General features: G+C 41.1%; 1 protein-coding gene across 1 annotated transcript in view; it reads left to right on the plus strand.

The window, feature by feature from the left end:
- The window catches only part of Ttn (titin), a 271,496-nt gene that overhangs the window by 79,568 nt on the left and 179,502 nt on the right, over window positions 1–12,426 (plus strand). The window contains exons 65-86 of the mRNA XM_051184409.1: window positions 41–328; window positions 576–854; window positions 1,059–1,340; window positions 2,547–2,825; window positions 2,945–3,226; window positions 4,162–4,440; window positions 4,558–4,845; window positions 5,011–5,289; window positions 5,402–5,680; window positions 5,786–6,064; window positions 6,183–6,470; window positions 6,593–6,880; window positions 7,645–7,926; window positions 8,322–8,600; window positions 8,754–9,035; window positions 9,173–9,451; window positions 9,548–9,835; window positions 9,977–10,255; window positions 10,360–10,638; window positions 10,740–11,018; window positions 11,150–11,437; window positions 11,585–11,872. Coding sequence (XP_051040366.1) covers window positions 41–328; window positions 576–854; window positions 1,059–1,340; window positions 2,547–2,825; window positions 2,945–3,226; window positions 4,162–4,440; window positions 4,558–4,845; window positions 5,011–5,289; window positions 5,402–5,680; window positions 5,786–6,064; window positions 6,183–6,470; window positions 6,593–6,880; window positions 7,645–7,926; window positions 8,322–8,600; window positions 8,754–9,035; window positions 9,173–9,451; window positions 9,548–9,835; window positions 9,977–10,255; window positions 10,360–10,638; window positions 10,740–11,018; window positions 11,150–11,437; window positions 11,585–11,872 — 6,213 coding nt within the window. The remainder of the gene's footprint in view (window positions 1–40; window positions 329–575; window positions 855–1,058; window positions 1,341–2,546; window positions 2,826–2,944; window positions 3,227–4,161; window positions 4,441–4,557; window positions 4,846–5,010; window positions 5,290–5,401; window positions 5,681–5,785; window positions 6,065–6,182; window positions 6,471–6,592; window positions 6,881–7,644; window positions 7,927–8,321; window positions 8,601–8,753; window positions 9,036–9,172; window positions 9,452–9,547; window positions 9,836–9,976; window positions 10,256–10,359; window positions 10,639–10,739; window positions 11,019–11,149; window positions 11,438–11,584; window positions 11,873–12,426) is intronic.

Consider the following 12,426-nt stretch of genomic DNA (forward strand, 5'->3'; position numbering starts at 1 on the left):
ACATATTAATGGGTGTGTTTTTGCTGTTTGCTTTGGATAGACCAAGATATCCCCCCATCGTTCATTAAAAAGTTAACCAAAATGGATAAAGTTCTGGGTTCTTCTATTCACATGGAGTGCAAGGTTTCTGGATCACTTCCTATTAGTGCTCAGTGGTTTAAAGATGGAAAAGAAATATCTACGGGTGCAAAATACAGACTTGTTTGTCATGAAAACACTGTGTCACTGGAAGTTAGCAATCTGGAATTAGAAGACACTGCAAATTACACCTGTAAGGTGTCCAATGTGGCAGGAGATGCTGCCTGCAGCGGCATCTTAACCGTAAAAGGTGAGGACCTCTTTGTCCTCTTCTGTTCTTCCTTGTCAGTACTTCTGAAATATACCACTCTTAACCTTGTATCCACCCAGGTTTAAAAAAAAAAAAATACTTGGTAATTGTTTTGCTTCACTTTTATTGAATTCAAGAAATATTTAATCATCACCTCTTTTCATGAGTTGTTTTCTTATAAATCCTTTTTAAAAAATCATTGGGCTACAAGATCCATAACTAAATATGACTCTCTTAAAATCTGTAGAACCACCAAGTTTCTTAGTGAAACCCGAGCGACAGCAAGCTATACCTGATTCGACAGTGGAATTCAAGGCTGTGCTGAAAGGAACCCCACCGTTCAAAGTTAAATGGCTTAAAGATGATGTGGAACTTGCCTCAGGACCCAAATGTTTCATTGGCTTGGAAGGGTCAAGCAGCTTCTTAAATCTCTACTCAGTGGATGCTTCCAAGACTGGACAATACACTTGCCAAGTTACCAATGACGTTGGTAGCGACTCTTGCACTGCAATGTTGCTTGTGACAGGTGTGCAAGTTTGATTGTCTAATGTTTCTATCTGATTCATGCCTCTGTTGTTCCTGGACTCTGTTACAATGCAGCTTCCTAACACAGTATAGTATATTTTCCAGACCTAGGTCATGTTTCTCCCTTTCCTATATATTACCTAATTGGGCTTTTGTGATTTCTGGCTTTTCTTTCATCATCATTTCCTTTTTCCTGACTCTTTAGAACCACCGAAGTTTGTAAAGAAATTAGAAGCATCCAAAATAGTAAAAGCAGGTGACTCCACACGCCTGGAATGCAAGATTACTGGATCTCCAGAAATACATGTTGTGTGGTATAGAAACGAACACAAGCTCACAGCCAGTGACAAGTACCAAATGACTTTCATTGACTCAGTGGCAGTCATACAGATGAACAGCCTGGGGACAGAGGACAGTGGAGATTTTATCTGTGAGGCTCAGAATCCTGCTGGCAGTACCAGCTGCAGTACCAAGGTTACAGTAAAAGGTAGAAACCTTCTGTTGCTCATTAATGGGAACTCATCACCTTCTTCTCCTCTGGGTATCACAGCTTCTTGGAAATCCTTACTGCTCTCTTACTTTCTATCTCAAATCCAAGGGTGTGTCCCTAAGATACAATCATACCACTGATCCTGAATGTTGCTTTTTGTTAATCTTTGTTTACATTCAGGTGGTCATTTTGAGATATTTTTCCTGTAATTCCAGTACTATAATTCTGACCACCTCAATACATCAACCAAAATGCACATACAAAAATAAATACATTTTAAAATTAATCTTTTGATTTCAGTCTCATTACACTGATATCAGCATCCCCAGTATAGTCTGTATCATAATGATGTGATATAAACAATATAGATTTTAATATTACATCTCTAAAATGGCAATAATGTTTACTCTTTCTCACAAATCAGCTCCTTTTTTAAAAAAAAAAAAAAGTGACTTTACAGCTAGGTGTGGTTGGCACACACCTTTAACCCCTGTACATGGGAGGGAGAGGCAGGCAGATCTCTGCGAGTTTGAGACCTGCCTGGTCTACAGAACTAGTTCTTGAACAGCTAGGGCTACTCAGAGAAATCCTGTCTCGAATGAAAGAAGGAAGGAAAGGAAGGAAGGAAGAGAAGAGAAAAGAAGGGAAGGGAAGGGAAAGGAAGGAAAGGAGAGAGGAAAGGAGGGAGGGAGGGAAGGAAGAAAGAAGGAAGGAACCATGACTTTACTGTAGTGCCAGTATTTACTACAGCCATTTTCCAGAATGCCATAAAACTCAAGTTTGTCATGTAAGATAATTGTTAGAATAACCATTTCCTGAAATGGAAGGCTCAGATCACAGTTGTTATTGTGACTTCTGGGTATCTCTGTTGTAAAACATAAATGATATTCTTTTTTTTAATTTCTAAAGGCAAAATCCCATACTTCATAGAATTTCTATTTTTTGATACATTTGCTCATTTATAAATTTGACATCAGTCTTTGTAGTCCAAGACAAATCAGCACATTGTACTTCTCAGCTAGGACCTGTAGGATGCATCTTGACTCTCCACCTTTCTAGCTAATAAGTGATAGTGCTCCCTACCCATGATACTATCTTAAACCATGCTTCTGAGCGAAAAGCAAACAGAAAGCCCTTTCCTATTGGAGAATATCCTAATAGCCTGTCTCATGAGAAATTCTCGGTTTTTTTTTTTTTTTACAGAACCACCTGTTTTTAGCAGCTTTCCTCCTGTAGTAGAAACCCTTAAGAACACTGAAGTTAGTCTTGAATGTGAGCTCTCAGGTACACCACCGTTTGAGGTGGTGTGGTACAAAGACAAGCGCCAACTCCGAAGCAGCAAGAAGTACAAGATTGCATCTAAGAATTTCCACGCAAGCATTCACATCCTCAATGTGGAATCTACAGACATTGGCGAGTACCACTGCAAAGCACAGAATGAAGTGGGCAGTGACACTTGTGTTTGTGCTATAAAATTAAAAGGTAAGCATACTTTCTGTGCATGGCAGAAATATCAGCCATGCACAAAATGATCAGTGTGTTCTCTCTTCCATTACCTGGAAAGCCTCTTGAGCAATCTCTATTCATCTTTTCCTGTTCAGAACCGCCAAAATTCATTTCCAAACTGAGCAGCCTCACGGTGGTGGCTGGCGAGCCTGCTGAGCTACAAGCATCCATAGAAGGCGCCCAGCCTATTTCTGTCCAGTGGCTTAAAGAGAAAGAAGAAGTGATCAGAGAGAGCGAGAACATTAGAATTTCATTCGTGGACAACATTGCGACCCTTCAGTTTGTTAAAGCTGAGCCAGCTAATGCTGGGAAATACATCTGCCAAGTCAAAAATGATGGTGGAATGAGGGAGAACATGGCCACATTGACTGTCTTAGGTACAACAGTCCCCTGTTAGAACTTGGGGGTGATCACTGGATTGACTTCCATGTAATCTCTTTGTTCTGAAGTTCTTTCAGAACCATATTGAACCTGTCTGGAAGGCTTAGGAAAAAGACACAATTGATCTTAAATGTTTTTTTTTTTTCCTGATTCCTGTGGTTCTAACAAAATTAGCTAGCTGTTTTAGTTATATGCACTGCATTCCTCATCGACAGCAAAAATCCTGAATATCTTTTATTTCAACACAAACCCACTTGGAGCCTCTCTACTGTTACAAGGAAATTTTGTTTTTACAATACTAGTGGTTAAGCAGACAAGAACTCCAAAGACCAATGTTTGAAGGAAAGATTTGCACTTTCATCAGTGGGCATACTAAATTTCCATCCAGTGATAAGAATGAAAGTAAAAAGAACTTTCAAGATATCTTTTCTAATACCTTAACATAGAGAAAAAAAAAAAAACAAGTAACTTGTTTAACAGGGACCCTCTGCTCTAAAGTGCATCAAGTGTAAATCAGAACACATTATTTTGGGGCTCAATGAGATGGTTCAGTGGATAAAGGTGCCTGCCACCGTGCTGGAGGACCTAAGTTCAATCCCTGGGACTGACATGGGCTTCTGACCTCCATATGCATTCCATGGCTTATACCACCTACCCAACATACATATGCACTTAAAAAATAAATAGTTTTATAGTTTGTTTTAAAACTAGATTGTCTGTTATATATGACCTAGATTGCTTTGGAGTTGACTAATACCCAAACACGTTTTGAATTAATACAAATAATTTTATGAATGCACAGGATTATAGAATCACATTTTAGAGCCAAGAGAAAATGTAATCATCCATGAGAGAAACAATCAGTGCAATTCATAGAGGAGATAAGGAAAGATTCCAGGTTTTAAAAGACGCATTTTATGTTTCATTTCAGAGCCCGCAGTCATTGTAGAGAAGGCAGGATCCATGACAGTGACTGTGGGAGAAACATGTACCCTGGAGTGTAAGGTGGCTGGTACTCCTGAGCTCTCTGTTGAGTGGTACAAGGATGGGAAGCTCTTGACCAGCAGCCAAAAACACAAATTTAGCTTCTACAACAAAACTTCATCCTTAAAAATTCTCTCAGTTGAAAAGGAGGATGCAGGCACCTACACATTCCAGGTTCAGAACAACGTTGGGAAAAGCAGTTGCACTGCTGTGATTGGCGTGTCAGGTTAGTTCGGGCACTTTTGTCGGCTCGCATATGCAAATCTCTGCTATGAATTTCCCTTCTCTCATGTCTCTTCTGTTCTTTCAAATCACCACAAGTCATTTGCCTTTCTTCATGCAGACCGAATGGTTCCTCCCTCTTTCACTCGAAGACTGAAGGATACTGGTGGGGTCCTGGGCACTTCTTGCATCTTAGAATGTAAAGTAGCTGGATCATCCCCTATCTCCATTGCCTGGTTTCATGAGAAAACTAAGATTGTCAGTGGAGCAAAGTACCAAGCATCATTTTCAGATAACGTCTGCACATTGCAATTGAATTCACTGGACTCATCGGATATGGGCAGTTACACATGTGTGGCTGCTAATGTTGCTGGATCTGATGAATGTCGCGCAGTGCTGACTGTACAAGGTTAGTGATACATAGTCAAGTATGGCGTGTGTTAAAAACTCTTCTCTGGACACATGTCCAGATTGACACACATCTGAAGTACTCTTACTTTTTTTTTTTTTATTCAAAATTAAAAGTAAGTCCAAAGCTTACTGGACCCTCCCATTGTCTTCTGTGTCCATGTAGAGCCACCCTCATTTGTGAAAGAACCCGAACCACTAGAAGTCCTTCCAGGAAAAAATGTAACTTTCACCAGTGTTATCAGAGGAAGCCCTCCATTCAAGGTCGGCTGGTTTAGGGGTGCCAGAGAACTGGTGAAAGGGGACAGGTGCAACATCTATTTTGAAGACACTGTGGCAGAGCTGGAATTATTTAATATTGATGTATCTCAGAGCGGGGAATACACCTGTGTGGTTTCTAACAATGCTGGTCGGACATCGTGCACTACACGTCTCTCTGTGAAAGGTTTGCCAAACACACTCTCTCTCTCTTTCTTTTGTTTACTTACTGGCTTTTTTTTTTTTTTTTTTTTTTTTTTGGCTTTATGATGTGTCTAACTGCAACACTTTGTCACTAGAACCGGCCATGTTTGTAAAGAAACTAAGTGATCACTCTGTAGAACCCGGGAAGTCTGTAATTCTGGAGGGTACCTATACTGGAACACTTCCGATTTCTGTCACCTGGAAAAAAGATGGTATCGGCATAACTCCATCTGAAAGATGCAACATTGTGACCACAGAGAAAACTTGCATCCTGGAAATTCTGAGCAGCACAAAGGGAGATGCAGGGCACTACTCCTGTGAGATTGAGAATGAGGCTGGAAGAGATGCTTGCGAAGCTCTGGTCTCTACCTTAGGTGTGCTGTCTTAGCTCTTAAGAATTTTGGATTTATCAAGTATGTAGGGTGGGGCCTTCGCTCTTCTGTAGTTCTGTTTGCTGATTGTGAGCCTTTTTTCTTTAGAACCACCTTATTTTGTTACGGAACTAGAACCTCTGGAGGCGTCAGTCGGAGACTCAGTTTCCTTGCAATGCCAAGTAGCTGGGACACCAGAAATTACAGTGTCTTGGTTCAAAGGAGACACCAAGTTAAGGTCAACTCCAGAATACAGGACCTACTTTACAAACAATGTGGCCACGCTTGTCTTTAATAAAGTGAGCATCAATGACAGCGGGGAGTACACGTGCATAGCGGAAAACAGCATAGGGACAGCTGCCTCTAAGACTGTCTTCAGAATTCAAGGTGATGCTTCTATCTTAGACGGGAAGACATTTCCTCTTCCCTCATTCACTCCTTTGCCTTTATGGTAATTTTCTCATTGTATCCATTAATGCCTCAAGTATAAATTGTCTTCCTACAGAGCGACAACTCCCACCTTCTTTTGCAAGACAATTAAAAGACATTGAGCAAACTGTTGGGTTACCAGTTACACTCACTTGTCGACTGAATGGCTCTGCACCCATCCAAGTGTGCTGGTATAGAGATGGAGTACTTTTAAGAGATGATGAAAATCTGCAGATGTCATTCGTGGATAATGTGGCAACATTAAAAATTTTGCAGACTGACTTGAGTCACTCTGGCCAATATTCTTGCTCAGCCTCCAATCCACTTGGCACAGCCTCATCTACTGCTAGACTGACAGCAAGAGGTGTGTTCCCATTTCCACCTTTCTCTTTATAAACCCTGATTTCTTATTTAATGGTGAAGACAAAAATAACTGACAGCCAAAGGGGGGGAGTAATACACATTGCCTTTCTTCTCATCTTCCAGAACCTAAGAAATCCCCCTTCTTTGACATCAAGCCAGTATCAATAGATGTTATTGCTGGAGAAAGTGCAGATTTTGAGTGCCATGTTACTGGTGCTCAACCGATGCGAATCACTTGGTCAAAAGACAACAAGGAAATCCGACCTGGAGGAAACTATACTATCACATGTGTGGGTAACACTCCCCATCTGAGGATTCTTAAAGTGGGCAAAGGAGACTCTGGTCAATACACTTGTCAAGCAACCAATGATGTTGGCAAAGACATGTGCTCTGCTCAGCTCAGTGTAAAAGGTATCATTGCATAATATTTTCCAAGATTTGTTCTTTAATGTCTGTGTGTTGTTGTCTTCTGTGTCTAAATTATTTTTTTTCTGGCTGGTGTCATACTTCAGTGTTAGAGTACTTTTGTTGCCCTGGGTTAAATCCTTCAGTTGTGTCCAAAATGAGAAAGACATTGAGTTTCGCCTGGTTTGTTTTTCTTTTTGAGAAACTTACTTTATAGTTTATGCTGGGCTGAAACTCATAGAAATCCTCCTGTCTCAGCTCCCAGGGAGCTAGGATTACAGGTGTGAGACACTATTTTCAGCTGTCCTTAGTCTTTAAATGTTTGAGTTAGACTAACAATTACATTTGAATTATGTCAATGTGTTAGAGGATCAATAACCAAAGATTTGCCTTCTCTTTGTATTGTTTCTTAAGAAATATTCTTTTGCTGAACTTTTTTGAATATAGTTTCAACTCTTCACTCTCCCTTTCCATCATTTCTTGTTATATAATGTCGGTTTATCATTACATTTTGATCAAATATATATGCAATTATATTAGCTAGTATGTTTATTTTATCTATCCAGACTGCACTATGTCAGCCAAACTCTCTGACAAATATTTTAAATTACCTAACAGGAATGACTATAACTTACTTTACCATGAAATCATTAGAAAGTCCATTCTTAATAATAAGCCTGTTAACATGTGAATTTTGGGGATTCTCAACTACAAGGATAAACTCTTAACACATGATTATCTATTACTGACTATTTCCTTTGGTTTAATAGAACCTCCCAAGTTTGTTAAGAAATTAGATGCTTCAAAAGTCGCAAAACAGGGAGAATCCCTCCAACTGGAATGTAAGATAAGTGGCTCCCCAGAAATCAAAGTTGTGTGGTTCAGGAATGACAGTGAACTTCATGAAAGCTGGAAATACAACATGACCTTCATTAATTCTGTGGCACTGCTTACCATCAATGAAGCCAGTGCTGAGGACAGTGGCGACTACATCTGTGAAGCTCATAATGGTGTTGGTGATGCCAGCTGTAGCACAGCCCTGAAAGTTAAAGGTGAGACATACCTCTTCTGCTCCCTTCCTTCTCTTCAGTGGGTTGCTTGTGGTCTCAATGTCTCAGAAATGAGCTCAGGCTGGACTTGAGCTTAAGGATTTCTTGTGGTTAGATAAATCCCAGCATTCCTTGTGCAGCCAGTCCCCTTTCAACTTTGTGTTAAGGACTTATCAACCATTTATAAGGTCCAAAATTTAAAAGCTTATACCTCTTAAAAGTCTGTGAATTGTCCTGTGCCAGTGTGTGTTGTCATTATTCATACCAGTCACTCTTAATGACCTTCTGTTCAAAGCTAATATCTCTAGATTCTAAAAACTAAGTGTGTAGATGCTAATACCATTTGTCCTTTTTGGTAAGCACTTTCTCTCATTGTTCATCCTCTTTTCTTCTGGTAGCACCGCCTGTTTTTACCCAGAAGCCTCCTCCAGTTGGAGCCTTGAAAGGTTCTGATGTGATCCTCCAATGTGAAATTTCGGGAACGCCCCCCTTTGAAGTGGTGTGGGTTAAAGATCGAAAGCAAGTTCGAAGCAGCAAGAAGTTTAAAATCACCTCCAAAAACTTTGACACGAGTCTTCATATCTTTAACCTTGAAGCCTCTGACATAGGGGAATATCACTGCAAAGCCACTAATGAGGTGGGAAGTGACACGTGTGTTTGCGCTGTCAAGTTCAAAGGTTTGTATACAGACACAAACACAAAAATAAAAATAAATGCTCATTCCGTTGATCTGTTCCTGCTTAACTAATAACAAATATGACTGTGACTCTTGTTTTTTTTTTTTTTTTTTTTTTTTTTTTCTTCATTTAACCATGCATTTCTTTCATCAGAACCACCACGGTTTGTGAAAAAGCTAAGTGACACGTCCACACTCATTGGGGACCCTGTGGAATTACATGCTGTGGTAGAAGGTTTCCAGCCGATTTCTGTTGTCTGGCTGAAAGATAAAGGTGAAGTCATCAGGGAGAGTGAAAACATTAAGATTTCCTTCATTGATAACATTGCAACTCTCCAACTGGGAAGCCCAGAAGCATCACATTCTGGAAAATACGTGTGCCAAATCAAAAATGATGCCGGAATGAGGGAGTGTTCTGCAGTCTTGACTGTACTAGGTTAGTAACAAAGTAGATCTCTGAGAACAAGGGCAGTTAGTTGACCTATAGTCATTTCCTGAAGATATGATTCTTATCCAACTATCTACTGACTAGAAGGTGAATTTGTTCTCAATGCAATATACTTCTTCTTCTAGAACCAGCCAGAATCGTAGAGAAACCAGAACCCCTGACTGTCACCACTGGAAATCCCTTCACATTGGAGTGTGTAGTAGCTGGGACTCCAGAACTTTCAGCCAAGTGGTTCAAAGATGGTAGAGAACTGTCTGCAGGCAACAGATATCAAATTACATTTGTGAGAAACCTGGCTTCCCTTAAGATCCCATCTGCAGAAATGAATGACAAGGGCTTGTATAGCTTTGAAGTGAAAAACAGTGTTGGCAAAAGCAGCTGCACTGTGTCTGTCCATGTGTCGGGTGAGTATGATGAGGCTTTGGTGGACACAGCTTCTCCAGTATGGGTGGGAGTAGAAAGAAGAAAGCTTCCTAAATGGAAACTGTTCTTCTCTACAGATCGTGTAGTTCCGCCTTCCTTCATCCGGAAGCTGAAGGACACAAATGCTACCCTTGGGGCCTCTGTTGTTTTGGAGTGCCGAGTGTCAGGCTCAGCCCCAATTTCAGTTGGCTGGTTTCTGGATGGAAGTGAGATCGTTAGTAGTCCCAAGTGTCAGTCCAGCTTTTCGGATGATGTCTGTACTTTGAGTCTGAACTTACTGGAACCCTCTGACACTGGCACATACACCTGTGTGGCTGCCAACGTAGCTGGTCAGGATGAGTGCTCTGCAGTTCTGACTGTCCAAGGTCAGTGTGCCCCCCACCACTGCCTCTCCCCACTGTCCAGCCTGAACTACCTTTGGTGTTCATTTTTCCATCTTAGTTTCCTTCCCTTTAAGTAACAAATGCCTCTTTTCTCTTTGTCTGCCATCTATCCGGGCTATTTAGAACCGCCGTCTTTTGAACAAACTCCTGATTCTGTGGAAGTTTTGCCTGGAATGAGCCTGACGTTCACTAGTGTCATTAGAGGCACCCCTCCCTTCAAGGTTAAGTGGTTTAAGGGTAGCAGGGAGCTGGTGTCAGGGGAGGCATGCACCATTTCTTTGGAAGACTTCATCACTGAGCTGGAGCTGCTTGAGGTGGAACCAACGCAGAGTGGAGATTATTCTTGCCTTGTGACCAACGATGCTGGCAGTGCTTCCTGTACCACGCATCTCTTTGTGAAAGGTTTGCTCTTTTACCTGATGCCCATTTCTTTGTAAAAAAAAAAAAAAATCCTTCTGATGCACCCTTTGAAGGTACAAATTTACCCTCATGTTTTCCCCTTATAGAACCAGCCACCTTTGTGAAAAGATTGGCTGATTCCAGTGTGGAGACAGGCAACCCCATTGTTCTGGAGGCGACTTACACTGGTACACCTCCCATCTCTGTGAGCTGGATGAAGAACGAATATCCTCTGTCACAGTCTCCCAACTGCAGCATCACCACAACAGAAAAGTCTAGCATCCTGGAAATTCTTGAAAGCACAATAGAGGACTATGCACAGTATGCATGCCTGATAGAAAATGAAGCCGGGCAAGATATCTGTGAGGCTCTTGTGTCCGTCTTAGGTGTGTTGACAGCTAGCTCCTCCTACTGTTGTCTCTTCCTGGGAAACACTGTCTTTTAGTTGGCGTTGTTAACTGAACGATTGCCATGCTTTGTCTCTTAGAACCACCTTACTTTATTGAACCCCTGGAACACGTGGAAGCAGCTATTGGAGAGCCCACGACTTTACAGTGTAAAGTGGATGGAACCCCCGAAATCAGAATATCTTGGTACAAGGAGCATACAAAGCTACGATCGGCACCTGCATATAAGATGCAATTCAAAAACAATGTTGCCTCCTTAGTCATCAACAAAGTGGACCACAGTGACGTGGGAGAGTACACGTGCAAGGCAGAAAACAGTGTGGGAGCAGTCGCTTCTTCCGCTGTGCTCGTCATCAAAGGTGACAATGGTTTTGCTAGACAAGTCTTGCTGTGTGTTGACATTCATTTTAGTAAGAACCTTTCATGGATAGAAATATGCTGTAGGTGTTTTCTTTCTTACAAATAAGGATTGTCTGTGACCTCTTTCTAGAGCGTAAACTTCCACCTTCCTTTGCAAGAAAACTGAAAGATGTCCATGAGACCCTTGGCTTCCCAGTTGCATTTGAATGCCGAATCAATGGCTCAGAACCTCTTCAGGTGTCTTGGTACAAGGATGGCGTACTTTTAAAAGATGATGCTAACTTACAGATGTCTTTTGTGAATCATGTCGCCACTCTGCAGATTTTGCAGACTGACCAGAGCCATGTTGGTCAGTATAATTGTTCAGCTTCTAATCCTCTTGGGACCGCTTCATCCAGTGCCAAGCTTATCCTTTCAGGTGAGTTGAGTAACTCATCATACTGTCCTCTTCATTACAATACAGTTTACTTCCTTGAGCCACCAAAGCACTGGGGCCCTTTGGTTTCTCTCCCTAATCTTGGAGCATGGACACTGACATCACCATGTTGGTCTTCATTCTCTCCAGAACATGAAGTGCCTCCCTTCTTTGATTTAAAACCAGTGTCAGTAGACCTTGCTCTTGGTGAAAGTGGCTCTTTTAAATGTCACGTCACTGGAACAGCACCAATCAAAATCACCTGGGCCAAAGACAACCGTGAGATTCGCCCTGGAGGCAACTACAAGATGACTCTGGTTGAAAACACTGCCACTCTGACTGTGCTCAAAGTAGCCAAGGGTGATGCTGGGCAGTATACCTGCTATGCAAGCAACGTTGCTGGAAAGGACTCTTGTTCTGCTCAGCTGGGTGTACAAGGTACCCTTTAGAGTGAAGCGCCAAAATCTCTTTTGTATTTCAGTGTCTTAAAATGTAGGTGGGTGATATGCCTGAGGACTGTATATACATAGGACCTAATGAGGCTAGAAATACAACTCAATAGTATAGTGCCTGTCTAGTATATGCAAGACCATGCTACATTGGTCCCTAATACCACAAGACAGAAAGAGATGAAGAGAAGGAAGGAAAGGAAGAAGAAACAGATGGAGGTAGAGAGGAACAGAGGGGCCACAAATGAATCCACGATCTTCTAAATGGGAAAGTACCTTGAATTTGTTTTTAAAATAAAAATCTAGAAAAATGTTAACTGGAAAAATATATTTTCAAATTCTGCAAATAGAGATTAAGGAGAAGATGGACTATAAGAAAATGAATTATAAGAAAAGTCTAGTTTGAAAAAAGTTATCACAAGTTTAAAAAAAATTCAATTATTCAAATGACCTATTTTTTGCAGCAAATTAATGAATTCAGTATCCTCTAAAACAGCACCACCCCAAACTATCAAGTCCTTCCAGAAGAATCAGGTCAGCTGT

This window comes from Phodopus roborovskii, unplaced genomic scaffold (genome assembly GCF_943737965.1).
Source record: "Phodopus roborovskii unplaced genomic scaffold, PHOROB, whole genome shotgun sequence".
Lineage (NCBI taxonomy): Eukaryota > Metazoa > Chordata > Mammalia > Rodentia > Cricetidae > Phodopus > Phodopus roborovskii.